The sequence below is a fragment of the Tachyglossus aculeatus genome, chromosome 4 (assembly GCF_015852505.1).
Source record: "Tachyglossus aculeatus isolate mTacAcu1 chromosome 4, mTacAcu1.pri, whole genome shotgun sequence".
Lineage (NCBI taxonomy): Eukaryota > Metazoa > Chordata > Mammalia > Monotremata > Tachyglossidae > Tachyglossus > Tachyglossus aculeatus.
The window spans coordinates 113983636-114011002 of NC_052069.1; the positions used below are offsets into that span (position 1 = coordinate 113983636).

Consider the following 27367-nt stretch of genomic DNA (forward strand, 5'->3'; position numbering starts at 1 on the left):
TATATACAGGTGCTGTGGGGAGGGAAAGGAGGTAAGATGGGGGGGATGGGGAGGGGGAGGACGGGGAGAGGAAGGAGGGGGCTCAGTCTGGGCCCCTGAATGTAATTTGTGGGTCTCAGGGTTTCTAAGTATTTCCGAAAGGGGTGGGATACCCCAACCGTGGGGAACGTGTCTTATTCAGCTGCAATCACTTCTGTTTCAACCGACTGGCCCAAGAGATGGGGAAGTCCCAAGGGCAAGGAGAGTTCTATTCTCCCTCCATTCCACCTCCAGGGAAGACTCCAAAGGAGCTCTTAATTGAAAGGGGACAGTTGGCCCAGATGCAATAGTGCTTAGAGGAATTTTGATCATGTTTCAAATTCCAGGAGCTTTCTATTTCTGTTGGAAAGGTGCGCGGTTTAGTCGCTGAACTGAAGGGCATTACCCAGGCTTATTTACTGTGGAGCGGAAACCAGAGAGCGATGACGCCCTCGGAAGATGATCTAGCCCAAGAGTAGGTAATTATAGCAAAAGCCCAGTAGTCCAAACAATCCACCCTGCCAGGGTCACACGCTATCCGGCTGCATGCCACTCAACCAACCGCAGTACGGCATTCTAGCCCCAAGCTGCCAAAGCGGTGAAAGCAAAAAAAGAATGAAGTAGGATTTCAGGCTAATTGGTACAATCAACTCCTAAGCCTGCTAAGAGAATAAGAACCCTGCAGTCCAGCCTAGCAACCCTAATTAATGGCTCTTGGAAGTTGTGTTCAGCCGACAAGCCCTACCTCAAACCACAGAAGGCTAAACGCTTGGAGACATTGTTAACGGATTGTTTTGAAACTGCGTGATTTTTTGCCTACGGTCTGTAACTTTCTCCCCTCCCCAATTCCTGTGAATCAGATGAAAGCACCTTTCTCCCTGCCCTGTCTCCTCCTCCTCCTGACTCTGGATGCGTGCTTTCCTTCAGACGGCAGAAAAGAGCCTGCAGGCCCCTCCGACAGCTTTGGTTTTTGAGAAGAAGTGGCAAGGGGCAGTGGGAGACTCCCCACCGGGGTGGCCGTGGGGAGCGTCCAGGCAGAAGAAAGATCCAAAATCCCTGTTCGGCCGGGCAAAGGAGCCGCAGGGATTTGATAAAGAGCGGGCCAGCTTCGGATTCAGGTTTGGGAGGCAGGAAGAGGAAAGCCCGGGCGCCTGCTTTGTTCCGGCAAGCGGAGAGAAGCAGAGCGGCCTGCTGGGGAATCTGGCCGAGGAGCTCAACGGCTACCACAGGAAGAAAGGCGGCTTCAGTTTAAGTTTTGGGCGGTGGTGAGGGGACTGGATTCTTCTCGGAGGCAGGAAGGGCACCTCGGTTTCCCTTCAGGGATTCCTCTATCTTTGCCTCCCCCCGCCCCCAGCTTCAGTGAGAAGGTGTTTCCAGACTCTGGCCTTTTCCCCAAACTTAGAAGTAAAAGCAGCTAAGGAGCTTCTGATTTGGGGTTTTGGTTTGATTGGGGGGATTAGCTGACACAAATAGCTCTGTGCAATTTACCTGCCAAGCCTTGCTCTTTTAACTTTTCTGTGCCTCAGTTACTTCATCTGTAAAATGAGAATAAAGACTGTGCACCCCATGTGGGACAGGGACTGTGTCCAACCTGATTAGCTTGTGTCTACCCCAGTGTTTAGAACAGTGCTTGACTTATAGTAAGCGCTTAACAAATACCATCATTATTAGTCTCCTCTAATGGGCTCAGCCACAGGGGTGAAGGGGTAGGGGGCAAGAACAGGGAGTGGAATTAACGTAGATTTGACCAGGAAAAAACCCAAAAACATTGTGCTTTGATTCAAAAAGGAGACGCTCTTATTCAAACTCACTCTAGTGCTCGGGTTCTGAGTGTTTCTCCCTTCCCCTCCCCTAAACTATTCCGGGTTTGTTTGTTTTGTTTTTTTTAGCCATCCCTGTAGCAACATCACTGAGCTGAGGAGGATGGTTGGCCATGAATAAGAATAGGTAGAGCTAGCACGACCAGACTGTAAGTTGGAAGTAGGTGGGGGGCTGAGTGATTCCAGTGGGATAATCAAAGTGTTGACAGACTCCGTAGGGATCGCCTGTGGCCGACATCCAAAACGTGCCCGAGGATGCGTAGTTCCCACTGGGTACCGTGAACAGTTCTCAAAGTTTAAAAACAAGCCAAAATAAAAAAAATCTTGTTCTCCATCCCATTAACACAAAATGCCCCTGGCAGACGATGCTGCTCAGTGTCAAGACGTTATTTCCAGTGGGACTGCTGCCAAGCCAGAGTCCGCCCAAATTTTCCGACAAAAACCTTCCACCCTGGAGCACCGCGGCAGGTGCTTCCCGGACCAATAATCCGACACGAGCCTTGTCAGCCGCACGGGGTGTTTGCTGTAACAAAGCTGCAGTTTCAATTTTCAAGATCTGCTTATATGTATATGGTCTACAAATTAAATCTTCGGTCCCAGCAAATTCCCCTGAAAGAGCTCTCCTGACTTGACAGACTTGAAACGGGACCCATGAACTTACTTTTTCCGACTTGCAAATGCCTAAACCCTTTGGACATGAAAGTCACATTATATATGCAGTAGGCCTTAGCATTCGTTTAAATGGCGGCCTAGGTAATATCGGGAAACCCAGTGCAGAGTAGGTTTTTCTCCTCAACGATTTTTGGATATCTCCTGGCCAAAATAATCCACCTCCTCCTGAAAACGCCAGGCTCGAGACTGCAACTGTTACAGACCTGGGGCCGGGCTTCTCATCCTATTGCATTAGATCGTATCCCGTGGCAGATACAGTGATCTGGGACTGCACATATTCACTGATCTGCTTCATCTGCAAAGACAAGAAGCTTATATTGATGTAACTATAGCAACATTCCCCCCCATCCCTCCACCCCCAGTCCATCTCCCTTCCTTCCTTTCAAGCTGCATCTTACCTGGCTCTACGACTGAATCATTTTCTGTGGAGCTATCCCAAATAATTGACGGCTTTTTATTAATACTACACTGGGCTGAGGGCTTTTTGGCGATCGCGAATCTTCGTGATTTTTTCATTTCGTTGGTGACTTGCGTTCTCCAGTGGCAGCCCTCACTCTGGAGCAGCCAAAGAGTCATTTCATTACAGAGTGGCATCTCAGAACCATAAAAGAAATAAGCATATTTAGAATATAAAAATGTGGATAATGAGATTGGAAAGGGACACAGGAGTCGATAAATTACCCTCCTTTAGAGCAAGTCGCTTTCCACTGGTGCTTCTCACTTACTCTAATTAGCCTCTAAGCCTAATCCAGATTCAAACCCTGATGTCTGGTGGCACAGGACTCTCCGTGGACTAGGGAGGGTGGGGGTGTTTGAATGGTCCCTTTTTCCTTGGGACAACCGCAGTAGAATTGAGACGATGGCACCACAATCTGAGAAGACATAGGCTGAGCTTGTATTGGCAAATGAAAGACAAAAGATACATTTAGACCCAAATTATGTGGCTACTTTGACAGAGAAATCTGCCAAAATCATCCAATAAATTGAAGCCAAGTGCCTTTTTTCAGAATCTGGATTATCCAGATAGTTTGGGTGTGGGGTTAACATGTCTCTAGGCTACGGCAGGTCGGCATTTGAGATCTCACCGGCCCAGTTTTCTCCTAAGAAATGCATCCGAACTTCTCATTAAAAGGAAAATCTCTCCAATTATCGATTCTCCTGTGGTGACCCATCGCTTCTGTTTGTTCAGAAAAACATTGATTCCTCTGAGGCAAGCAGGTGCTGAGGAATCGGAGCAGGGCCTGAGAGGTGAGTCCGGAGAAGGCTTACGCCTCTTGGGACCTCACTCCACCCAGCGTGCGTTCCAAGAGAATGTGCACTTTCAGAGATGAAGTGCTTTACGGAACGGTTCATTTTCAGGGGTTTGGAGGAAATAAAGGGAACCTGGATGAACAATTCCCCTGCCACAGTTGCCGGTTAACGGGTGCGTCAAACTTTGCCGTCTCACCCACAAAAGGACCGAGGTAAACAGAGAAGGCTCACTGCCACAGTTAGGAGAAAAACTCTAGGGTACACTCCCCTCGCCAAGACTGTGCCCTTGGCTAGGCCCATTTCCCAGGAAGCTCCCCATATGGTCACTGATTAATAGCCCTGCACAGGACACCAACTGGCAGGCCATTGTCACAATTCTATGGGAGCCAGGTGGTTTTTGATTTTTTTCAGTATTTGCTTTTCCTTGCCAGAGATGCTGGGGATAAAGGGATGGAAGGGTATCAAAGGAGAGGGAAATACTGACATGATGCATTTGCCGTTAACCCCCCTCTCCAAAAAAGCCAAACAAAACCGGTATTCATCCAGGTGGCTTGCACATTCAAGTTTCATAGCCAAATTTGAGCAATTACACTGATCCGTTAAATCAACTGTCACCAGGCCCGGCCGATTTTAATCCTTAACCTCCTGTCTTGCGGCTCTCTCATCCCAACTGCTCTCTGCCCAAGGTCAGTAAACACTTCCGCATCCTTCCGGCTCCAAGATTCCCATCCTAAAGATATTCCTCTCCAGATTAGTGGAGGGGACAACCTTCTGAAAATATTTATTTTGGAAGCAGATTAAACTCCCCTTAGCAGCTCATTCTCCTGCCTTGCATTGCCAGTCGCCTGCCTCTCAAAGACCAAAGTCACTGAAGCATCCTGATTACAGTTGTGACTGTTAATTGTGTTTATTCGATACACAAAGAGTCTTCATTTGGGTATAACAACCTAAAACAATTTGGCTTTTGAAACCAAAGGGCAGCGCTGCGAAAGCTGCTCAGAAGGGCTGGCAGGTTTAAGTCACTTTCCGGAACTGAATCCTGAACTGTCTCCTCAGCTTTTGTCTGCACAGTACTGCCAATTATATCCCAAGGTAATGTGTATAAAGCTCATTATGCAGTTACACTTTATTTTTTAGGAATAAAAAGATTAAGAGGCCCTATCACGAGCTGTTTTTCTCCAGACAGAGTAATAATAGTCATTAGCTCTCTTCCTCCCTTCAAGGCCCTACTGAGAGCTCACCTCCTCCAGGAGGCCTTCCCAGACTGAGCCCCTTCCTTCCTCTCCCCCTCATCCCCCTCTCTATCCCCCCATCCTACCTCCTTCCCTTCCCCACAGCTCCTGTATATATGTATATATGTTTGTACATATTTATTACTCTATTTATCTTACTTGTACATATCTATTCTATTTATTTTATTTTGTTAGTATGTTTGGTTTTGTTCTCTGTCTCCCCCTTTTAGACTGTGAGCCCACTGTTGGGTACGGACTGTCTCTATATGTTGCCAACTTGTACTTCCCAAGCGCTTAGTACAGTGCTCTGCACACAGTAAGCGCTCATTAAATATGATTGATTGATTGATTATGGGACTTGTTAAGCATTTCCTATGTGCCAAGCACTGTTCTGAACACTGGGGTAGATAAAAAGGAACTGGGTTAGACAGAGTCCCTGCCCCACATGGGGCTTATACTCTTAATCCCCATTTGTGCAGATGAGGTAACTGAGGCCTGGAGAAGTGAAGTGATTTACCCAAGGTCACACTGCAGACAAGTGGCGGAGCCGGGATTAGAACCCAGGTCCGTCCGACTCCCAGGCACGTGCTCTATCCACTAAGCCACAATGTTTTTCCTAGTTTCACAGAAGTGAAACCACCATCGAGGGATCCCTAAAGCACCTGCCTCTGGATCCCAACCACCAGAGGAGGGAAAGAGAAGCGTGGATAGGGCTTCTTTCCCTCTGCCTCAGTGCTCTTTGGCTTACTTAAGCAGCACCCAAGTGGGAGGCAGTAATGGCAACATCGGACAAAGCCCTACCGAAGGTACATCTTCTCTAGGAAGCCCTCCCTGACCAAACTCTCATCTCCCCCACTGTATTGCCGAGTTGTACTTCCCAAGCGCTTAGTACAGTGCTCTACACACAGTAAGCACTCAATAAATACGATTGAATGAATTCTCCCTCCATATCCTTGGATCCGTAGGGATCCATTGGGTCCATATCCTGATATTCTGTTGCTTCCCCTACCTGTAATTTCTTTTAGTTCCTGTCTTTCCTAGTAGACTGTAAAACCCTTGAGGGCAAAGATTGTGTCTCCTTACCCTATTGCACTCTTCTTTTTAATGGTACTTTTAAGCTTGCGTTTACTAGGTGGCAGGCACTGTACTAAGCGCTGGGGTAGATACAAGGTAATCAGGTGGGACACTGTCCCTATCCCACTTGGGGCTCACAGTCTTAATTTTATAAGTGAGGTAACTGAGGTACAGAGAAGTCAAGTGACTTGTCCAAGGCCAAGCAGTAGACATGTGGTGGAGTCGGGGTTAGAACTTGGGTCTTTGGACTTTCAGGCCTGTGATCTTCCCATCGCTTTCCCTAAGGGCTTAGTACAGTGCTCTAGTAAGTGCTGAAAAAATGCCAGATTAATTCATTCATTCAATCGTATTTATTGAGCGCTTACTGTGTGCAAAGCACTGAACTAAGCACTTGGGATAGTCCAATAGAACAATAAAAACACATAGTCCCTGCCAACAGCGAGCTTGCAGTCTAGAGAGGGAGAGACAGACATTAATATGAATAATGATGTTTGGGAGCCCCTCCGTCCACTACTATGGATCCTCTCTCCAGTCCTAGGTGTCGGGACCCCTCCTGTCACCCCACCTTAATGTCTCAGCACCCCACGGGCCCCTGGCCTCGCCCCCAGATTCCCCTCTCCCTTCCACCCCGATTGGGAAGGCTGGCGATTCATCAAATTTCCCACTGGATGTTTGGTGTTCTGTTCCCCATCCACAAGGGAAGCAACCAAGTATACTTATCTAAATGTTCGGGGGTTGGAGTGAATAGCAAAGTGTCAGGGGGGATGAATGAAAGTGTAGAGATGATGCAGAAGGGCAGGAGAATAGGGTGGGGGAAGTAGGTGGTGGGTCAGGGAAGGCTTCCTGGAGGAGATGGCAGCAGGAAAGCTCAAGATCATCAGGAAGCAGAAGCAACCCCACCAGACAACCCTGCGGGGACAGCAGAGAAAGTCCCAACAGTAAATCTGTGGCCCACCTAGTTTGGTAAGTGATCCCCAATACGGCAGCCATCCAAGGATATACTCCATCCTAGAGACATGCTACTGAGGTTCAACTGTTCTTTAAGCAATTTGAATTTCTCAACTGGGTGCTGGTTCACCTCCTATTAGATATCAATCAATCAATCAATCAATCGTATTTATTGAGCGCTTACTATGTGCAGAGCACTGTACTAAGCGCTTGGGAAGTACAAATTGGCATCACATAGAGACAGTCCCTACCCGATAGTGGGCTCACAGTCTAAAAGGGGGAGACAGAGAACAGAACCAAACATACCAACAAAATAAAATAAGTAGGATAGAAATGTACAAGTAAAATAAATAAATAAATAAATAAACAGAGTAATAAATATGTACAACCATATATACATATATACAGGTGCTGTGGGGAGGGGAAGGCGGTAAGGCGGGGGGATGGAGAGGGGGACGAGGGGGAGAGGAAAGAAGGGGCTCAATCTGGGAAGGCCTCCTGGAGGAGGTGAGCTCTCAGCAGGGCCTTGAAGGGAGGAAGAGAGCTAGCTTGGCGGATGGGCAGAGGGAGGGCATTCCAGGCCCGGGGGATGACGTGGGCCGGGGGTCGATGGCGGGACAGGCGAGAGCGAGGTACAGTGAGGAGATTAGTGGTGGAGGAGCGGAGGGTGCGGGCTGGGCAGTAGAAGGAGAGAAGGGAGGTGAGGTAGGAGGGGGCGAGGTGATGGAGAGCCTTGAAGCCCAGGGTGAGGAGTTTCTGCCTGATGCGCAGATTGATCGGTAGCCATTGGAGGTTTTTGAGGAGGGGAGTGATATGTCCAGAGCGTTTCTGGACAAAGATAATCCGGGCAGCAGCATGAAGTATGGATTGAAGTGGAGAGAGACACCTCAGGAAGAGCAGTGTGCCCCAGTGGAAAGAGCAAGGGCCTAGGAATCAGAGGTCCTGCATTCTAACCCTGGCTCGGCCTTTTGTGTCACCTCGGGAAAGTCATTTCACTTCTTGGGGGCCTCAGTTTCCCCCTCTGTAAAATAAGGATTCAATCCCTATTCTCCCTCCTCCTTAGACTGTGGGAGAAGGGCTGTGTCCAACCTGATAAACTTGTATCTACCCCGGAGCTTAGAAGAGTGCTTGACACTTAGTAAGCGCTCAATAAATATCACAATTATTATTATTATTATTACGGCTGCCCGCCCACACCAGCAAGTTCAACGACCAGAAGATACTCCACAGTTACTCTGTAAAAAGCCCGGTTATACTACTTTCCCTAACCACTCCTCAGGGATGATAAGTAGAAACCAACTCTGTGATACGTAAAGAATCCCACAGGCCTACACAGAATCAAGACTGGGTAAACACTGCTCTGAGCCATTTCTGTTCATCCACTCAATCAAAAATCCAGAATAATAATAATAATAATAATGGCATTTATTAAGCGCTTACTATGTGCAAAGCACTGTTCTAAGCACTGGGGGGGCGGTTACAAGGTGATCAGGTTGTCCCACGGGGGGCTCACAGTCTTAATCCCCATTTTACAGATGAGGGAACAGAGGCACAGAGAAGTTAAGTGACTTGCCCAAAGTCACACAGCTGACAATTGGCGGAGCGGGGGTTTGAACCCATGACTTCTGACTCCAAATCCCGGGCTGTTTCCACTGAGCCACGCTGCTTCTCTCGAAGAAGAAACAGAAATGCGGCAGCCCCTGATTCATGACAATTTTTTGTCCCGTCACTCTCCTCTTCCTCTAGATCCCACCTTGGTGTTCCTTTAGCAGAGCTTCACTGAGCCGTACTTTTCTATATGCTTTGGTGAGCAGGCTAGGCATTCCTCTGACAAGTCTACTGGTTTAATAAGTATTATTATCAATGGGCTCGACCCTCTTCCCCAATTTCTACTTTACCAGCCGTCGGCCAGTGTTGCACAGAGTCCAGGCTCTTGTAATGTGCACAAGAATCAGAGTCCCACCTGACAGCCCCTGCTCTGTGGGTGGCGGGGATGGGGGTCTGCAAATGGTAACCATTACCATTTCTAATACACACAAAGACAGCACTCTGGACCGATTCAACGTTCACACGCAAAAAACCGGGACATGCCGCGTCAGATTCAGGTGAACAAAATGTGCTTCAGGACTGACAGGGAGTAGAAGAAAGTTGTTTCAAAGGCAAAGACAGAACAAAGTGAAGCCGGAGGTGAGGCCGGCCGGGAAAGTCCCATTTATTAATGCGATCTCTTCTTGTGCCCTATTGGACTGACGGCCTGAAAGTTAACACAGCTCCGTAAAGCAATCTGGCTACTCCCTTCTCAGCCTAATGCCGAAATCGGATAACAGGGGTTCGGGCTGTGTGGGGGCCAACTGGAGAGTGAGAGTGAGTTTACTCTTCCGCAAGCGGAGGGCCGGGTGGAGGACAGGGGACAGAATCCCGTCACACGGCCGATAACGGCATCGGATGAAACAGATCCCGAAGCAGAAGGGGATTCCCTCAGGATGGAGTGAACCTTGAACCCAGAAACACACGGCCAGTGGAACCCGACTTCGTCCCTGTGCCACCCGCAGGATTGGCATTCACCTTTGTTGCTGGAAAATGCGGATGCATTACAAAGGGCCCGGCCCTCTCCCCTGACTCTGGTAGACCGTATATTTAATTCCTTAATAAAACAAATCCACCAAGTAACCTGGATAAATCTGGAAAAAAAAGAAAGTTGGGTAGAGAAAATTCATCACAGACCCACGTTGATTTTGTCGACACTGATTTATTTAAAAAATACTAAGGGAGAAAGACTGGGATTAAAAAACAAAAACAAACCTCCCCTCCAACCCCCCCCCCCCCAGAACACTGAAAACATGAAGAGTGACATACAGGAACAAAATGTGTTGGACCCACCCACACCCCCCCAAAAAAAAGAAGATAAAACTGCACCATAGGTATTACAGAAAGGACAACAGGGGAAAACTATTTACACATTTATAAAAGGACACGTCTATAAAAGTGTAATACCAAGATACAAATGCTTAATATAGTGGCAAATTATGTTATCGACAAAAGAAAGAAACAGTACCTCATTAGAGAGTCCACAGTTGTGTGTGGATGTGTGTGTGTGTGTGTGTGTGTGTGTGTGTGTGTGTGTGTGTGTTGTGAGTGTGAGATTTGTTTGTCTGAAAGGCAGCTGGTGATGTTTTTACATCTTCAGAGTGTAAGTCACGGCAGTCTGTGAGGGCAAAGAGGTGATGTGAAAATATAAAAGGAATCGAGAGAGGAAACCATTTTAAAGCCATTCCTAACAGAAAAGTAAAATACACGTTAAGGTGATTAGCGTAAAAATCGTATAATGCAGGAAACGCCACAGGGTCACAGGGGTTAGAAGGAGAGGGGAGGGGAGGGCTGATTTTCTTTTGGACTCCGAACCGGTGAGGGGTTAAATGGCACCATTCAGAGTCAGGCCCGCTGTTTTTTGAGGAATGTGCCGAGCCTCAGTGAATCCCCAGCCCATTGCTCTCAGCCCTTTTCCCCAGGCTGGCAGCTGGAGTGCAAGGAAAGGTCAGAGAAAACTGCGCGTGGCTGTCTTGTGAGTCACAGCCTCAGTACTCGGTTATGTTCTTGGGCAGTCCCTGAGGAGGAATGCCCAAGACAAAGGACGGCAGCCTGCTCTTTGAAATACTTTCAGGGAGCGGTGGGGGGAGAAGGAGGGGAGGGGGGAGCGTTAATTGGGTTTATTTTTGAAACAATCCCTGACAAAACCCCAAGAGAAAGATTAGACTGATAAGTGTGGTTCACTGCAATTAAAAAAAGACATTTTTTCCAAACTCTGAGTGTGGTAGGGGTCTCGGGGCGGTCAACATCCCTCTTTTGTGCAATATACGGGGTCCCCGCCGGCTGCTTCCCTCTACCCCAGAGGCTGCTGCCCCGTCAGCCGGCAGATCCTTCAAGGAGGCCGAACGGATACGTCCGCCTAAGCGCCACACCGGAAAATGGCTTGCCACAGACTGCCCGCTCTTTTCACGTGCGTGAAAACCAACCTGAAACGAGTCAGATCTCCACCGTCTCGCTTCTCAGACTGTCACGTGGTGTTTGGAAAACAGAGCGTTAACTCCATGGAAAGGGGAGAGCCAAGAGGCGCAAGGCATCCTGTCAGCCCATCCGACAGCCCTCCGCCCTCCCCATCCCGGGGCCTTCTCTTGGGAGGGGTAGGGGGAAGGTTTGGCCACCTCAGGGGACTTCACGCCCCAATTGGAGTGGCCCTGAACTTTACTGGGAATGGCCATTCCTTCCCTCGGGACGCCCGCGGAAGGGCCGTTGGCCAAAGGTGGGGGGGTGGGAATCACCTTGTATCCTTCTCGGCCTATCCCTCCCTCAGTCGGAATCCGACCACTGACCGCCCGGATCACAACTGATATTATCCCAACGAGCCAAGAGTTCTCCTCTCTGGGAGAAGCCAGCTGAAAGGCCTCAGCCCTTGGCACACGGTTCCCAGTGGGAAGAGTGCGATCCCGGCAGGTGATGTCTCCAAGCTCCCCTCCTGCAGTGTTTTTGAACCTTATGAGTCACAAGAAAAACAAACCCATCGGTTCCCTTCGTGGGACAAGGGAGAGGTGAATGTGGACGAGGCCTTACGGGATGAACTCGGGCCTGTCAACAACGCGCAGGGCGCCGGAGGGAGGAGAAAGACAACCGCCGGACTTCCTCTGCGAGGGGAATGGGAAAACTCGAGTCCGTGTCTGCCTTTCCCGCTCCAACTTAAAGCTCGGTCCTAAAGCCCCATAAACAACAAGGCCCTCGGCCTTTTGACTCGAGGCCCCAGACGTGGGAACTCTCCGAATGGAGAGGGCTCGGGGGGCCTGGGTTCGAAAGGGAGGAAAGTGCATCTCGCTTGCTCGTCCACAGTTTAGGTAGTAATAGGGCTTGTGTTTCCCAGCGGCAAAGTCTGCAAGCCTCGGGTCCATTTCCCCGGACCAGAGGCCCCAGTCCCACTGGTCCGCTCTCAGTTTCTCCTGGCCGTTGACGGATAAGTCTCTGCAGTCCACCTGGACCGGCCCGCCGCTGGCTTTTGCTACCTCTGAACGATGTCACTGATTTCTTTGACCGAGCTGAGGAGTTTGCTAAAGTCTTGGGTGGCCGCGGGGCCCCCGCCAGCGGTGGCGGGGCAGATCTGCAGCTCCCGGAGGTTGTTTTCCAATTTGTTGATGGCCTCTCGGAAGGCGAATTTGTTTCTCATCTGCTGGATGGAGTCCACGTAGTTCACGCAGAACGTATAGAGGTTCTTGCCCGCTTCCAACACCGCGCTGTGGCTGGCCATTTGCTCGGAGTTTTTGGAGATGGCCAGGCACAAGGCGTCCGTGCTTTCCAAAACCACCCCCTTTGTGATGGTGCCGCTGGCAATCCTCTCTGGGGGCTGGCGGGTTTTCCGCAGGGACACTCGGGTGGATATGAGAGGTATGAAGGCGGTGGAAGACTGCTGGTCCCCTCCTAGAGCGGAGGAAGCGGATGGCACGGTGGAGGGCGAGGGGGCCGGAGTCGTTGAGGAAGAGAGCAACAGCTTAGCCGACGACTGCAGCTTGGGGGCCGAAGGGAGGACGGGCTTTTTGGTCCCTTCCCCTACCTGGTTTGGCTTGGCGGCTTCGCCGTTCGCCGGGTCGGCCGCCTGAGACGGCTGTTTGGATTTGGTCCCGGGCCCCGGGTCCCCTGCCGTTTCGTGGCTGAGGCTGTGGCAGTGCTTCCCGGACTTGCCCCCAGAGGATGGTGGGGGTGGCGGAGCAGGTTTGAGCTTCGATAATTTCCCCTTGTCCTTTCCCGCCGACTCCGAAGCGTGCTTGGGCCTCCTCGCCCTGGACTCCTCGGCGGAGGCTTTGCTGTTCCCTACGAAGGCGCCGGGCGAGTTCTTGCTGACTGGCGCCAGGAGGTCAGCGGTCCCGGGGGTCCCCAAGGCCGCAGGGGCCTTTCCGGGCTCGTCCTTGTGGGTCAGGCTGGAGGAAGGCGCCATCGCGATCTGCCTACGGGTGAGTTTGGGCGTCAGGCTGGGAGGACTGGAGCCGGGGCTGGACTCGGCGTCCCTGAAGACGTCGTCGGCCGCTTCTTCGTTCTTCTTCAGCAGCCGGGGCGGGGGGGTCACCGTGCCCCGGGCGGCGACTTCGGTCTTGGTCTCGCTCGTCCGCTTCCGGGGCAAGGCCGGCTTTTCGCTTTTGTGGCCGGCGAACGTGGAGGAGTCGAACTGCCGCCCGGTGGACAGATCCCGGGGCAGGGTGACGGACCGCCACTCGGTGTCCTTGGCCCCGTGGGGCACGCAGGACGCGGAACAGGACCTCAGGAAGCGTTTGCTCGAGTTGGAGTTAGTCTCTTCCTCGTTGGCCGCCAACCGGCTGTTGGTGAGCGTGCTGCACTTTTTCCATAAGTGAGGAGATCGGAAGCCCGAGTTGGCCGACACGCTCCCGTTGGGGAGGCCCGCCCCGTTGCTCGGGCTCTGGAACTTAGTCGCATCGGCCGCGTCCGAGGGAGGGCCGCTGCAGGCCCCGTTAATGAGGTCTCGGGTCTCTTCCTCCCCTCCTGCCTTGCGGTCCGCGGGGCCGTCCATCTCCCGGAAGGAACTGCTGCGTTTTGGCGGCGTCGGGGCCGTTTTCTTCTTCTTCTTGATTAAGGCGCTGAACAGGTTGGTCTTCTTGTCTTTTGGAAGGAGGCGCTCGTCTTCATTCAGCCCACTGTCCTGGGGCGTTCTTTCTTTCCGGGGGAGCAGCGGAGACACGGGAGGCTCGTGGTCCAGCGGATCTGAAACAAATCGGGAGCACCCGAATGGTTGGAGAGAAAAACTCTCCTTTTTCCCTTTCGAGTCCTTATCGTCAAGGCCTGCTACTGAGACACACGCTTCCGGGCCGGGCCAGGCTGCTAATTCATCATCAATCGTATTTATTGAGCGCTTACTATGTGCAGAGCACTGTACTAAGTGCTAATTCTGTTGTATTGGACTAAGCACTGTACTAAGCACTCTACTAAGTGCTAATTCTGTTGTATTGGACTCTCCCAAGCACTTAGTACAGTGCTCTGCACCTAGTAAGTGCTCAATAAATACGACTGATTGATGGAGGCCAGCCCAGTTCCATCCAGTTCAACCCAGCCCAGCCAGGTGATAAACAAAATCTTTTGGGAGGGGGACCACGGGCAAAATCAGCAAAGAAGTTAATAGCTGCCATTCTTACCTTTCCTAGTCCCCGTAATACAGATATCTGTCTTAGAATAATTCTGGGAGTCAAGAGGACCTGGGTTCTAATCCTGGCTCTGCCACTTGTCTGCTGTGTGACCTTGGGCAAGTCACTTTGCTTCTCTGTGCCTCAGTCAGCTCTCTGCAAAATGGGGATTAAGACTGGGAGCCCCACGTGGGATACGGATGTCCCAAGTAAGTAGCTTGAATCTACCTCAGTGCTCCATACAGTGCCTGGCATAAAGTAAGCGCTTAACAAATACCACTTAAAAAAAAAGGCTGGTCTACTTCAACAAATACATTCTTTCACATCCAGAGCTCTGCTTGTCTCAGAACACCGACCTCCTGGGTGCGAGAAGATGCACTTCTGGGTAAACTGACTAACCTCAGGGCCAATGTGTCTGTGGGGTAATTCTCAGGGTTTCTTCCCTGCACAAGCCACACTCCTCCTATGTCTGCCCCTCATTCACTTGGAATAAAGCACCACTCTATTCTTCAGACACGGTTATCTGGCCAAGTGAAAACAACTACAACGCCAGGCAGAAATTCGGAACCTATTACCCTGCGACCAGTCAGCCAGTTGAATGGCCTGAACGGTATAATTTGGGAGGAGGAGGTGCCCGTGCTATGGAGACCCGGTGACAGTGAGCTGCCTCTACTCTGGAAGGAGAGGGGGATGACCTTTTTAAATTTTTAAATGGGAGCTCTTTAAATATGAATCATGGTTTATAATAAATGTATCTGGCGTCCTCAATGTCCCCATTTTTGAATGACAGAAATCTTCACTAGCAGGAATAGGACTGCTAGCAGGAATAGGACTGCTCAGCCAGCACTCTTCAACTCAAAACAGAGGAGCCTGCAGGACAATGCAGGTGGCTCCGGGAAAGGGCAGTATCTGCTGAAATTTCAGCATGGGGGGCAGGAAGGTGGTCCTAACAAGTCATCCACGGAGTTCACTAGCAAGTTCCTTCTTACCCATCAAAATGAATGCTTTCATCAGGTGTTTAATGGCCCAACAAGAGATCTTTTGTTATTTTGTTTTGACTAAAGAAGCTCCACAGCTTTCTCTTGTTTGCTCCCCCCACCCTTTTGTGATAGCAAAAACACCACAGAGAACCACAGCAGACAAGTGGGGAGAGGTGGGGAAAACGGATGGGGCCAGGCTGGGAGGGGTGGTTTTTGTGGAGTCTGTTACTGTTCTTCGATCAATTAATTAATCGATTACTGACCCCCTCCTGAATGTGAAGCAATGCACTAAGCGCTTGGGAGGGTTATGAAAGAGGCAAAATATATTTTCCCTTCCCTCGAACAGAAAAACCTCCAGCGTCTTTGTAGGACGATAAATTCTGAAAATCACGGCTCAACTCAGAACTGCACTCAAGATCTTTTGGAATCTCAACTGTACCGATACCACAGTCCATAATCCTTGACAGGTTCAAGTAGAAAGGCATTGTTCTCTGGAGCCACCAAGACCCTCCAGGCCTGCACTGCAGGGTTTTTGTATTTTTAAGAGCTTTTTTGTTTCAGTGCTTTCTATTAATCTGCTCTTTCTTTTGGCTCAGTATTTATTATTGCTTCATCTGCTCTGAAACAGGAACCACTAACGCTTTGAATAATAGAAAAGTAGATTTTGTTTCTCGCTAAATTTTAGAATGCCTCTGCCTCCGTCTGAAGCGCAATCTGCCAAAGCCATTTTCTCTGTCGTGATTCACGCAGGGAGGCTAGGACACTGCAGTCCCTAGTTCGGTGTTCTACACAAAGCAGGCACTTCAGTCCTGTCGCCGATGATAGGGTCTCTTTCTCCACTGGAAAGTTTCCATTTTCCCGAGGCTGGGCTATCTATTTTGGCAGCGGATCCTTCTCTAGATAGAGCCCAATATATGACTTCCCCTTGTCTGCAAACCTGCCTGACCACGCCCTGTCTCTGGCCGGAAACATCCACCCTCTTCATATCCGACAGACAACGACTCTCCCCCCCAGTTCAAAGCCTTATTGGAGGCACATCTTCTCCAAGTGGCCTTCCCTAAGTGCTCCTTTCCTCTTATCCCACTCCCTTCTGCTCCCTTTATTCACCGCCACCCCCGCAAAGTCAGCCCCACAGCACTTATGTCCATATCAGCCCTTTAATTTATTTATATTCATGTCTGTCTCCCCGTCCAGATTTGTAAGCTTGCTGTGGGCAGGGAATGTGTCTGTTTAGGGTTATACTGTAGTCTCCCAAGCCCTCAGTACAGGGCTCTGCGCACAGTAAGCACTCAGTCAATACGACTAATTGACTGACCCAAGAGACTTACCACATTCTCCTGGGCCTCTGGGATTAGGGGCTTCAGGTGTTTCGTTCGCATCTCGGTTTTCGGCTGCTCTCCTGGATGTCCTGGTTTTGGTTGGCAGTTCCGGAGCCTGCAGCAAGTTACTAACCACACCTCGTATTCCTTTCTTTCCCAGCTCCTTCTCCACCTCTAACAGCATCAACAGAAAGGAAAACAAGAGGCTTACTTGAAAACAAACAAAAAATATGCAACCGTCATAACTGAAGAGGGGCTGATTTTAAACACCGAGTTTTCACATTTTTCAGCCAGCGGGACATCCTCTGCTTGGCTTCCCGAAACAAGCAGCTGGCCACCTCTTTCCTCTGGTTTCCATCATCTCAATCTCCCCTGATCACTTTGTAACCACCCCAGCGCTTAGAATAGTGCTTTGCACATAGTAAGCGCTTAATAAATGCCATCATCATCATTATTATTATTATTAGAAAGTGAAGGGAAGGGCTGTTCCACTGCCAGGGAGCAGTGGAACAAATTGGAGCATGCCCTAGCCTGCATCACCGACAAGTGGCTTTTACCGTCTGATATACTGGACTCCTGGAACATTGTTTCAAAAGCTTGGTGGATTTCAGCAAAGGAGGGTCGGTCGGAAAGACTCCACTGCCAACCTGGAATGAAAGGGGAAAAAAAAAACGAAGAAAAGTCACCGGGGATCGCTCCTCTTGGCCCAGCAGACACATGACCTTTGGACTAGAACTCTAAATGAAAAATTTGTGGAAATACTAGCAAACATTCTGTTTCTGTCACCTCAACACCACCTTTCCCAGGCAAGAATGTCATTAAAACTTCCCTTCCCTCCTACTACAAACATCAGGAACTATAAATAAAAAGAGGATAGAGATTAAAGACCCGGCAGGTGTCTGAAAACTAAGAGTTCCTTCTTACTGTGTATCATATTCGGTTTTACTCCCCCTCACTGCAATTCAACAGGAGCAGGATTTCTCTGTGATGTTCTTCAAGAAGGATTCGGCTTTGGTCAAATTCCTTTTTGGTTCGTTACTTTTGGAAAGGCCCCACCGGTCTGTTTATTATTACTGAATACATTCGGTTCTGCCACAGATGTATGTGTTTTCACTGCATGTTTTGGACAGAACGCTACTGCAGAATCAGGGGGATTACCTTACGACAACATGCCTCTGTTTGACTAGAATGTGATTTGACATTGGAAGAAGCGGTTGTACTTAAGCGTGTGGCATTGGACACAGAGATTCTTAAAGGATGCGAGCCTGGTGTTAGGGGGGCACTGGCTTGAATTCATTCTTGATATCGCCGTGGGGAGACTCACATGCTCTCATGAGTTCATAGACCTTTTCCGGGCAGCCTTCAGGACGCTCCATTCGATAGTCTTTTTCCAACAGCTCGTACACTTGTGACAGATCAATCCCAGGATAAGGGGACATGCCGTAAGTGGCGATTTCCCATAGCAACACACCAAATGCTGAATGAAAGAAAAAAAAAAAAGCCAGGAAGAGGTGGTTGAAAATTTCAATTTAATCAAGGCGAAACCAAGCAGGCCTACTGCACCAACCTTCAACAAGTTAGAACAGTGCTTTGCACATAGTACGCACTTAATAAAAGCCGTCATTATTATTATTATTAAAATAATAATTGCGGTATTTGTTAAATGCTTACTGTCAGGCACTGTACTAAGCACTGGGATAAATACAAGGTAAATGGGTTAAACACAGTCCCTGTCCCACACTGGGCTCACGGTCTTAATCCCCACTTTATAGATGAGAGAACTGAGGCACAGAGCAGTTAAGTGACTTGCCCGAGGTCAAACAACAGACAAGTGGCAGAGCCAGAATTAGAACCCGGGTCCTTCTGACTCGCACGCCCGTGCTCTGTCCACTAGACCAGGCTGCTTCCCTATCTCCTCCGACGTCTACGCTCGCCAGCACCTCAGATGCTAACGCGTTTTAGCAAGCCTCTTCCCGGCACACATCCGAGATACGACAGGGTAAGATTAGACTTTAAATTATCCACGGCCTCAAACCAGAATGCTCTGATAGAAGTAAAGAGCCTTCAAATCTTGTTAAACATATCATGAAGGGAAGTCACACTAGATTAACCAAAGCTGCCTTTGCTGGGCACGAGGTAGACTCCTTGGAACTGTGACAGACCAGCCTGCACCTCAGCTCTCTTCCGGGTTCCATGTTACCGTTACAAAATAAGTACTTTACCTCACGCTACGCTATGGGCCTCCATCGACTGTATGCATGACTTGGGAAGCAACAAGACTAGCAATGGGAGGGTGAGCCGGGAGATGTGGACGTATTCAGCTCAATCGAGAGGCAGTAGTTCTCAAATAAAAGCACGCTTCGTGCACGTGGGTCAGCCGACTCACGGGGACTTGGGAAGCAACAAGACTAGCAATGGGAGGGTGAGCCGGGAGATGTGGATGTATTCAGCTCAATCGAGAGGCAGTAGTTCTCAAATAAAAGCACGCTTCGTGCACGTGGGTCAGCCGACTCACGGGGACTTGGGAAGCAACAAGACTAGCAATGGGAGGGTGAGCCGGGAGATGTGGACGTATTCAGCTCAATCGAGAGGCAGTAGTTCTCAAATAAAAGCACGCTTCGTGCACGTGGGTCAGCCGACTCACGGGGGTGAGGAGCAAACCTGTCAGTTCTCTGCCAAAGCAAATCTGATCCCTAAATTTAGAGTGAAATGATAAAGTTGGAAAGAAGCGAGGAAAACGATCGGTACCCATTGAGAGCTCCTTGGTAAATCATTCCTTCCTTTTTTTAAAAAAATTGCATTTGTTAAGCGCTTACTATGTGCCAGGCACTAAGCGGTGGGGTAGATATACGGTAATTGAGTAGGGCACAGTCCAGGTCCCACATGGGGCTTACAGTCCTAGGCCCCATTTTACATATGAGGTAACTGAAGCACAAAGAAGTGAAGTGACTTCCCCAAGGTCATGCAGCTGACAGGTGGCGGGAGCTGGGATGAGAACCCAGGTCCATGCTCTATCTACTAAGCCACACTGCTTCTATTTGGGGGTAGAGGAGGGAAGGAGTGGGGGTGGGGGAAAAGGGTGGGGGGAGAGAGAGAGAGCACAGAGAGCCCAAGAAAGGGAATAGAGAAAGGAAAGAGGGTGGGGGAAAAGGGGGGAGAGAGAGAGAGAGGGAGAGAAAGAGCAGAGAGCCCAAGAAAAAAACAAAGTTCTCCAACTTCAATTTGACTAGTTTTAGTAGCAGACACGCAGATCCTTACCCCACACATCCGACTTAATGGAAAATTTATTGTAGGCCAGGCTTTCCGGTGCCGTCCATTTGATCGGGAACTTGGCCCCAGCGTGGGCGGTGTAGGTGTCCCCTGTCATTAATCTGCTCAAACCAAAATCTGCTACCTTCACCAAGTGGTTTTCCCCTACAAGGCAGTTTCGGGCAGCCAGATCCCTGGAAGACAACAAAGATCTGCTGGGTGAGGCCCCAAGCTGCTTTTCAGTTTTGGATGTTGCCAACGTAACTGAATCAACCACAACACTGAGAGAGAAGAATTGGGCTAGTTTGCCCTGAACTGCTTCCGACCCTCTTACCCAGATTTGACTTCAGTGAAGTTGCCCGTTTTGGAATCCCTCTGCCCCACCCAAAACGTAAAGCAAACTGCCCGTTCCTTTCTTTTCCCTCTCTCTTACTGCCGATGGGCACCTCAACTCTCCTTCCAAAAGAAACAGGCCCTCTCTCCTTAAAATCAGCCTCCTTTTTTCTACCACATTCACCCAGTGATGAGTGCCCGGCAGTCTGCCTCTTGGAAGTAAAGTATGAAATGGTCGGGCAAACCAGATAAGAGACTGCTCGTCAGCAGCAGATTAAGGAGGTGACCGTTTCTACTTAAGAGAACTCGGTCGTCAACAATCATAGAAAAATTAACTGCGGAAAGGTTGAATTTAATAGGATTTTGGAAACGCATCTTAAGTCTGACAGAACGCAGAGGGAACAAACTCAGCAGTGTAAGGCAAATCAAACGTTGAGAAATCTCAATTTACAGCATCAGAGAGTTTGCTTTCTTGACTGACGGGAGCATTTGAATCGGCCTCTCACGTGAGCCTAAGAAATATGTCATACGAGGAGCCTCTAGGATTTGACCACGATCCTCCTTTTCCTCACTATGAAATCTCATGTTCGGATTTCATACTTCAGTTAATTGGGTGGGAAAGGTCACCGCCGTGGCATGGAGAAGAACATCGGGTAGAAAACACACCAGCAAAGCCCATCAAGCCTCAATCGAAGACATGTCATTCCTCTGCTAGGAGACGGACCATTTCCAGAGGTAAGGAATGCAAAGCACCAACATAATTGCAGCACCCTTTGAAGGTCAAAACTCTTCAGCCTTTAAAACAGCAAAGATGCTTAATTCAGGGACGGAGACGATTCAGATGATAGTGTAAACATCCCCGAACCAAATGATGAGGAAATGAGCAGGGAATGAAATCACGATGAAAGGGCAAAATAACAAGCTTGGCTGCTAGGCGTGACTTTGTGTACAGGCGATGCCGAGAGCTCCGGGAAGAGGTCATTAATGCTGAACGCCGGCCTCAAAGGCACAATGGGCACTCTATTTCACGGGGAACTGTGATTATTAGGAAGGAAACCTTTTATGAGTCTTATTTAATAAGCCACTTAATCCGGAACGGCCCAGAATTGAAATATCCCTTACTCCAGGGATTAACCACTACACTGGTTCAGGGCCCAGGCCTTGCCATATTTAGACTTGGATCTGTGCCCAACAAACTATGCTAAACCAAGAAGCCAGTGCGTGTTTTGGTTTCAAGGGTCGACAACCAGCTAGGTCCCAGGGTTGGAATCTGTCTTTCACGTGGGCAGGGAATGTGTCTGTTTATTGCTATATTGTACTCTCTCAAGTGCAGCGTACAGCGCTTTGCACACCGTTTACATTACCAAGGGCCGTCGATTCGTTTCCGATTCACAGCGACTCTATGGATATATTTTCTCCAGAACGAACTGTCTTCTTCCATATTGCACATGCTGAGCGCTCAATAAATACGATTAAATGAATCCAGCCTACAGAGCTGGAGGCTTTCAGAGGGAATGTCCCGCCACGATGCTGTGACCTTTTTCTTTTTTAATGGCCTTTGTTAAGCCCCTACTATGTGCCAGGTACTGTCCTAAGCGCTGGAGTAGATACACGCTAATCAGGATGGACACAGTCCCTGTCCCACGTAGGGATCGCAGTCTTAATCCCCATTTTAAGGATAAGGAAACGGAGGTCCAGAGAAGTGACTTGTCCGAGGTCGCACAGCAGCTAGTGGTAGAGCCAGGATTAGAACCCAGGACCTTCTGAATCCCAGGCCCGGGCTCTATCCACTGGGCCATGCTGCTTCTCTAAGGGGAATTTGGGGTTCTTAGCGCAGCCAGGAGTTGGAAACTGCCTTTCATGCCTGGAGAGCTAGAGGATTACAGAGGGAATGCCCCCTCATGACGCTGAGGCTTGTGGGGATATGGGGTGCTTAGCACAGTTCATACCTGTGGATGAAGTTTTTCTTCTCCAGGTACTCCATAGCTGAGGAGATCTGAGTGGCCATATACAGTAGCACAACAGCGTTCACCTCCTGCCGGTTACACTCTCGCAGGTAATCCAACAGATTCCCATAGGTCATGAACTCGGTGATTATATAGAACGGGGGCTCCCGGGTACAGACCCCTGTGGAATGAGACATTTAAGCACTCCCCTTGGCCAACTGATTTTCCACTGAGCAACCCTAACGAAGAGGGAACGGATTCGTGGGGTCTGACTTTTGGGAATCTTTCTGAACCCCCCTCAAATTCCAACTTCTAATGTGGGGAAACCGTGTTTCAAGTAAACATTTCTAACAGGGAAATGCCACGGATAGCCGTGGCCTCCATGAGCTGCCACGGAGATCAGAAGGCAAGACCACGTCGGGAACATGTGGTCATTGGATCACATTTATGGGGAAAAAACCTCTATAAATCGATGGAAAAGAGATGTTTTCCCCATCTCTCAAGACGACTCTTGAAAACTATACTTCAATGGTTAATTTTGGATTTCCGTGCCCCGATTTTTTTCGACGCTAGCACAAGAACAGACGAACGTGCAAAAAAAAACTATGCCTCCCTCTTTCAAACGCTGTGTCTTGGGAGACATTAGCTGTCAGAATTTGAAATCTTCCCATGGTAAACAGCTTTTCTGTACCTTAATGGCACCTGTATCACCCCAGAGATTTTAATTAAAAGTTCCTCCGCTTCGAATTTCTCTCACTTACCTAGTAGTTGTACCAAGTTAGGATGCTTGATCTCTTTCATCACTGCAGCTTCTTTCAGGAACTCTTCCACCTCCATAGTGTCCTCCTGCAGGGAAGAGGAGAAAAAGTTTCAGCAAAGGAGAAGTAGAAGAGGGAAAACTGGTTTAAAGTGTCAGGCACAGCTCTGCGTTGCTTTTCTCCACAGTCACGATGCGCCGGTTTGCTAGTGGTGAGGCGCGATCTTTTGTATTTCCTTTCCCATCACTCACTCTTAGCACGAATGCCTCCTCTTCCGCCAGGCAAATCTTCTTAGGGGTGTCAGTTTGCGATGGCTGCTAGGCGCAGTGAATACGTTTCCACGACATGGCATACTGTAGAGGTCTATACCGGACGGAGGGTCACAGTAAAACTGCTCACTATTACCCTGAATCCAAGGCCCTACTACCGATTAAGGGAGAAGGCCTCAAAAAAGCCGTTTTTTATAAAAGATTTACCTATCAGTTTACAACCCGGCATGGAACTCTCTCAAGACGGGGGAAAACAGCCCTGCCTATTCTGAAAAAGTAGTGTGGGAATGAGAGAGGTGACTGGAGAAAATATGATTCAAAACAGGGCAGAAATAGGACACACGGACCTCGTGATTGTTTCATTAAAGGACTCCCTGGAGAAGCCTCTAATTCTGAAATGATCTTTAAAGTTCAATAAACAAGCCCCTTCAGACTACGGCAAACTGTTATAGATTAGACACTAATGGAGGAGATAAAGAAGTCATTAAATTCCCAAATCGCCACAGTGTTTGCATGTTTGGACCGATGTAAAGAGATTGCTACATTTTGGGCGGGTGGGCGCTATAAGTTCATTTTGTTGGTTCCCAGTAACTGCAGACCACTTTCCACTTTAAAAAAACTATTTCGGTTGGACCAGTGACGAGGTGCCAAATGTTTCATCAACGAATGGCATTCATTGAGCATTTATTGTACGCAGAGCACTGTACTAAGCGCTTGGGAAGAACAAGCAGCGTGAGCAGCATGGCTCAGTGGAAAGAGCACAGGCTTTGGAGTCAGAGGTCATGGGTTCAAATCCCTGCTCCGCCAATTGTCAGTAGCTGTGTGACTTTGGGCAAGTCACTTCACTTCTCTGTGCCTCAGTTACCTCATCTGTAAAATGGGGATTAAGACTGTCAGCCCCCCGAGGGACAACCTGATCACCTTGTAACCTCCCCAGCGCTTAGAACAGTGCTTTGCACATAGTAAGCACTTAACAAACACCACTATTATGATTATTAACAACACATGGAATTGGTATATAAGAACCCTGAGCACACGGAGCTTGCAGTCTAGAAGGATCAGCCTCCAACCCTCTTACTTCCCCCTCCTCTCAACAATATACCTTATACATATCTGCACTTACCAATTATTAAAATAATAATAATTATGCTATTTGTTAAGCGCTTACTATGTGCCGGGCGCTGTTCCATGCGCTGGGGTGGATATAAGCAAATCGGGTTGGACACAGCCCATGTCCCACTTGGGGCTCACAGTCCTAATCCCCATTTTACAGATGAGGTAACTGAGGCAGAGGGAAGTTCAATAACTTGCCCAAAGCCATAGAAACACCTCACATCCCATGCCCTCAGTTCTCCTGGATTACAACCCGCTGTGGATAGCTTTTTCTCCACCTGGAACCTCTCTGTCTCCCCCTTCTAGACTGTGAGCCCGCTGTTGGGTAGGTACCGTCTCTATATATTGCCAACTTGTACTTCCCAAGTGCTTAGTACAGTGCTCTGCACACAGTAAGCGCTCAATAAATACGATTGAATGAATGAATGAATCCCTCTTCAACTTTGCCAAGCTCTAACCCTCCCCTCCCGTGAAGCCTTCTAAAAATCCTCTAGACCGTAAGGTCATTGTGGGCAGGGAATGTGTCTATGTATTGCTGTATTGTACTCTTCCAAGCGCTTAGTACAGTGCTCGGCACACAGTTAAGTGCTCAATAAATACGACTAAATGAATGAATGAATACCATTACCACTACTACTACTATTACCACCACCACTACAGAGAAGCAGCGTGGCTCAGTGGAAAGAGCCCGGGCTTTGGAGTCAGAGGCCATGGGTTCTAATTCCGGCTCCGCCAATTGTCAGCGGTGTGACTTTGGGCAAGTCACTTCACTTCTCTGGGCCTCGGTTCCCTCATCTGTAAAATGGGGATTAAGACTGTGAGCCCCCCGGGGGACAATCTGATCACCTTGTAACCTCCCCAGTGCTTAGAACAGTGCTTTGCCCATAGTAAGTGCTTAATAAATGCTATCATTATTATTATTATTACTGAACGATGATGTCATGGGAAACCCAGCTTGACAGCCTCTCCCAGCCCTCCAGCTGAACCAGGGAAAGAGACTGTATCCCAGACACTTTTCTTTTTTTCCCCCAGTGGTATCTGTTAAGCACTTATTATTTATTTTACTTGTACCTATCTATTCTATTTATTTTATTTTGTTAGTATGTTCAGTTTCGTTCTCTGTCTCCCCCTTCTAGACTGTGAGCCCACTATTGGGTAGGGACTGTCTCTATATGTTGCCAGCTTGTACTTCCCAAGCGCTTAGTACAGTGCTCTGCACACAGTAAGCGCTCAATAAATACGATTGATTGACTGATATTATGTGCCCGGCACTGTTCTAAGCACTGGGGTAGATACAAGCTAAGCACATTGGACACAATCCATGTCCCAAATGGGGCTCCCAGGATTAATCCCCATTTTACAGATGAGGTAACCGAGGCACAGAGAAGTGAAGTGACTTGCCCAACGTCACGCAACAGACAAGTGGCAGAGCTGGGGTTACACTTCTCTTCAAATCGCCCCGAAATCTGCACTCTTCTCAGGAGGAAGGCAGAATGGATACTGACTAGTTAGAAATTCCTGACCAGTGCATGAAACAAACATCCCTGTAGCGTTACTAGAATAGATATTCTGAAAGAATTTTTTGAGAGGTTCGGTCAGTCTCCATGAAATATGCTGACATAAGCACCGAGCTGGGTACATGAGACAGAATCGCAGAGGGCCAGATCAACCTTAACTTGTCTTGTTTTGGTCTCCTGGTGTCATTTTAAACCAGTTTACTATTGAAGCGGGACCAGTGAGAACACTTGACAGTTTACTGTTACTTAGAGCAGGCCTCTGAGAGACAAGATTAGAAACTCTGTCAAAACAGTACATTAACCGTGTATATTATTATATTAATATATAATAATTACATTATATTTGTATATATTATGCTAGATATTATATTTCATCATACATCATTATATGTTATAATATATTATATAATATTATATATTAACATATATAATACATTATTTTATATATATGTACTTGTGTACATATGCTTAACATCGTTGAAACATCATTGGAAGCTCCTGTGGGATGACTTAGTAGGTAGAGAACGGGACTGGGAGTGCATTCTAATCCCGGCTCCGCCACATGTCTGCTGTGTGACCTTGGGGAAGTCACTTATCTTCTCTGCGCTCAGTTACCTCATCTGTAAAATAGGGATAAGAGTGTCAGCACCATGTGGGACAGGGACTGTGTCCAACCTGATTAACTTGTATTTACCCCTGCACTTAGAACAGTGCTTGGCACATAGTAAGCACTTAACAAATATCGTCATTATGATGATGATGATGATGGCATTTGTTAAGCGCTGCCTATGTGCAAAGCACTGTTCTAAGCACTGGGGGGATACAAGGTGATCAGATTGTCCCACGAGGGGCTCACAGTCTTAATCCCCATTTTACAGATGAGGGAACTGAGGCACAGAGAAGTGAAGTGACCTGCCCAGAGTCACACAGCTGCCAAGTGGCGGAGCAGGGATTCGAACCCATGACCTCCGACTCCAAATCAATCAATCAATCAATCAATCGTTATTTATTGAGCACTTACTGTGTGCAGAGCACTGTACTAAGCGCTTGGGAAGTACCAGTCGGCAACACATAGAGACAGTCCCTACCCAACAGCAGGCTCACAGTCTAGAAGGGGGAGACAGAGAACAAAACCAAACATACTAACAAAATAAAATAAATAGAATAGATACGTACAAGATAAATAAATAGAGTAATAAATATATATAAACATATATACAGGAGCTGTGGGGAAGGGAAGGAGGTAAGATGGGGGGGATGGAGAAGGGGACGAGGGGGAGAGGAAGGAAGGGGCTCAGTTTGGGAAGGCCTCCTGGAGGAGGTGAGCTCTCAGTAGGGCCTTGAAGGGAAAGCCCGGGCTCTTTCCACTGAGTCACACTGCTTCTCATCATTACTATGATAAAATGGACTCAGAAAAAGAATTCATTTCGGCCCCCATGTCCCTGGACCTTCAATTCTTTGGGGGAATCAACTAATTAGAACGCCCGGCAGAACATTTGGGGTTTGGGCCTAAAGTGATTTGATTTCCTGGGTTGCCACTCAAAGATCGGAGCACAAAAGCCACTGGGGTCATGGCACTCGGGGGCTCAATGCTGCGCTTCACGTACAAAACGGGTACCTCCGGGATCTTGCCTGGTCAAGACAGCTCTGCAGACTGACTTCTCAAACCGAGTCCTATTTGACGTTGGAAAAACCAAAC

General features: G+C 48.6%; 2 protein-coding genes across 6 annotated transcripts in view; one reads left to right on the top strand and one right to left on the bottom strand.

Annotated features, from left to right (window-relative positions):
- The first annotated feature begins 878 nt into the window (after positions 1–878).
- On the top strand, positions 879–1959 carry LOC119927131 (pyroglutamylated RFamide peptide). Its single transcript, XM_038745675.1, has 3 exons — positions 879–931; positions 1053–1283; positions 1908–1959. The coding sequence occupies exons 1-3, from the start codon at positions 879–881 to the stop codon at positions 1957–1959; spliced, it is 336 nt and encodes a 111-aa protein (XP_038601603.1).
- A 10086-nt stretch (positions 1960–12045) lies between these two features.
- ABL1 (ABL proto-oncogene 1, non-receptor tyrosine kinase) overlaps positions 12046–27367 on the bottom strand; it is a 183565-nt gene continuing 168243 nt past the window's right edge. For all 5 annotated transcript variants that reach the window (XM_038746022.1, XM_038746024.1, XM_038746025.1 and 2 more), the window contains 7 exons: positions 22773–22857; positions 22015–22192; positions 19742–19926; positions 17808–17960; positions 17041–17130; positions 16493–16657; positions 12046–13768 (listed from right to left, as the gene is read on the bottom strand). In XM_038746022.1, the coding sequence (XP_038601950.1) occupies positions 12060–13768; positions 16493–16657; positions 17041–17130; positions 17808–17960; positions 19742–19926; positions 22015–22192; positions 22773–22857 (2565 nt within the window). In that variant the 3' untranslated portion in view covers positions 12046–12059. The remainder of the gene's footprint in view (positions 13769–16492; positions 16658–17040; positions 17131–17807; positions 17961–19741; positions 19927–22014; positions 22193–22772; positions 22858–27367) is intronic.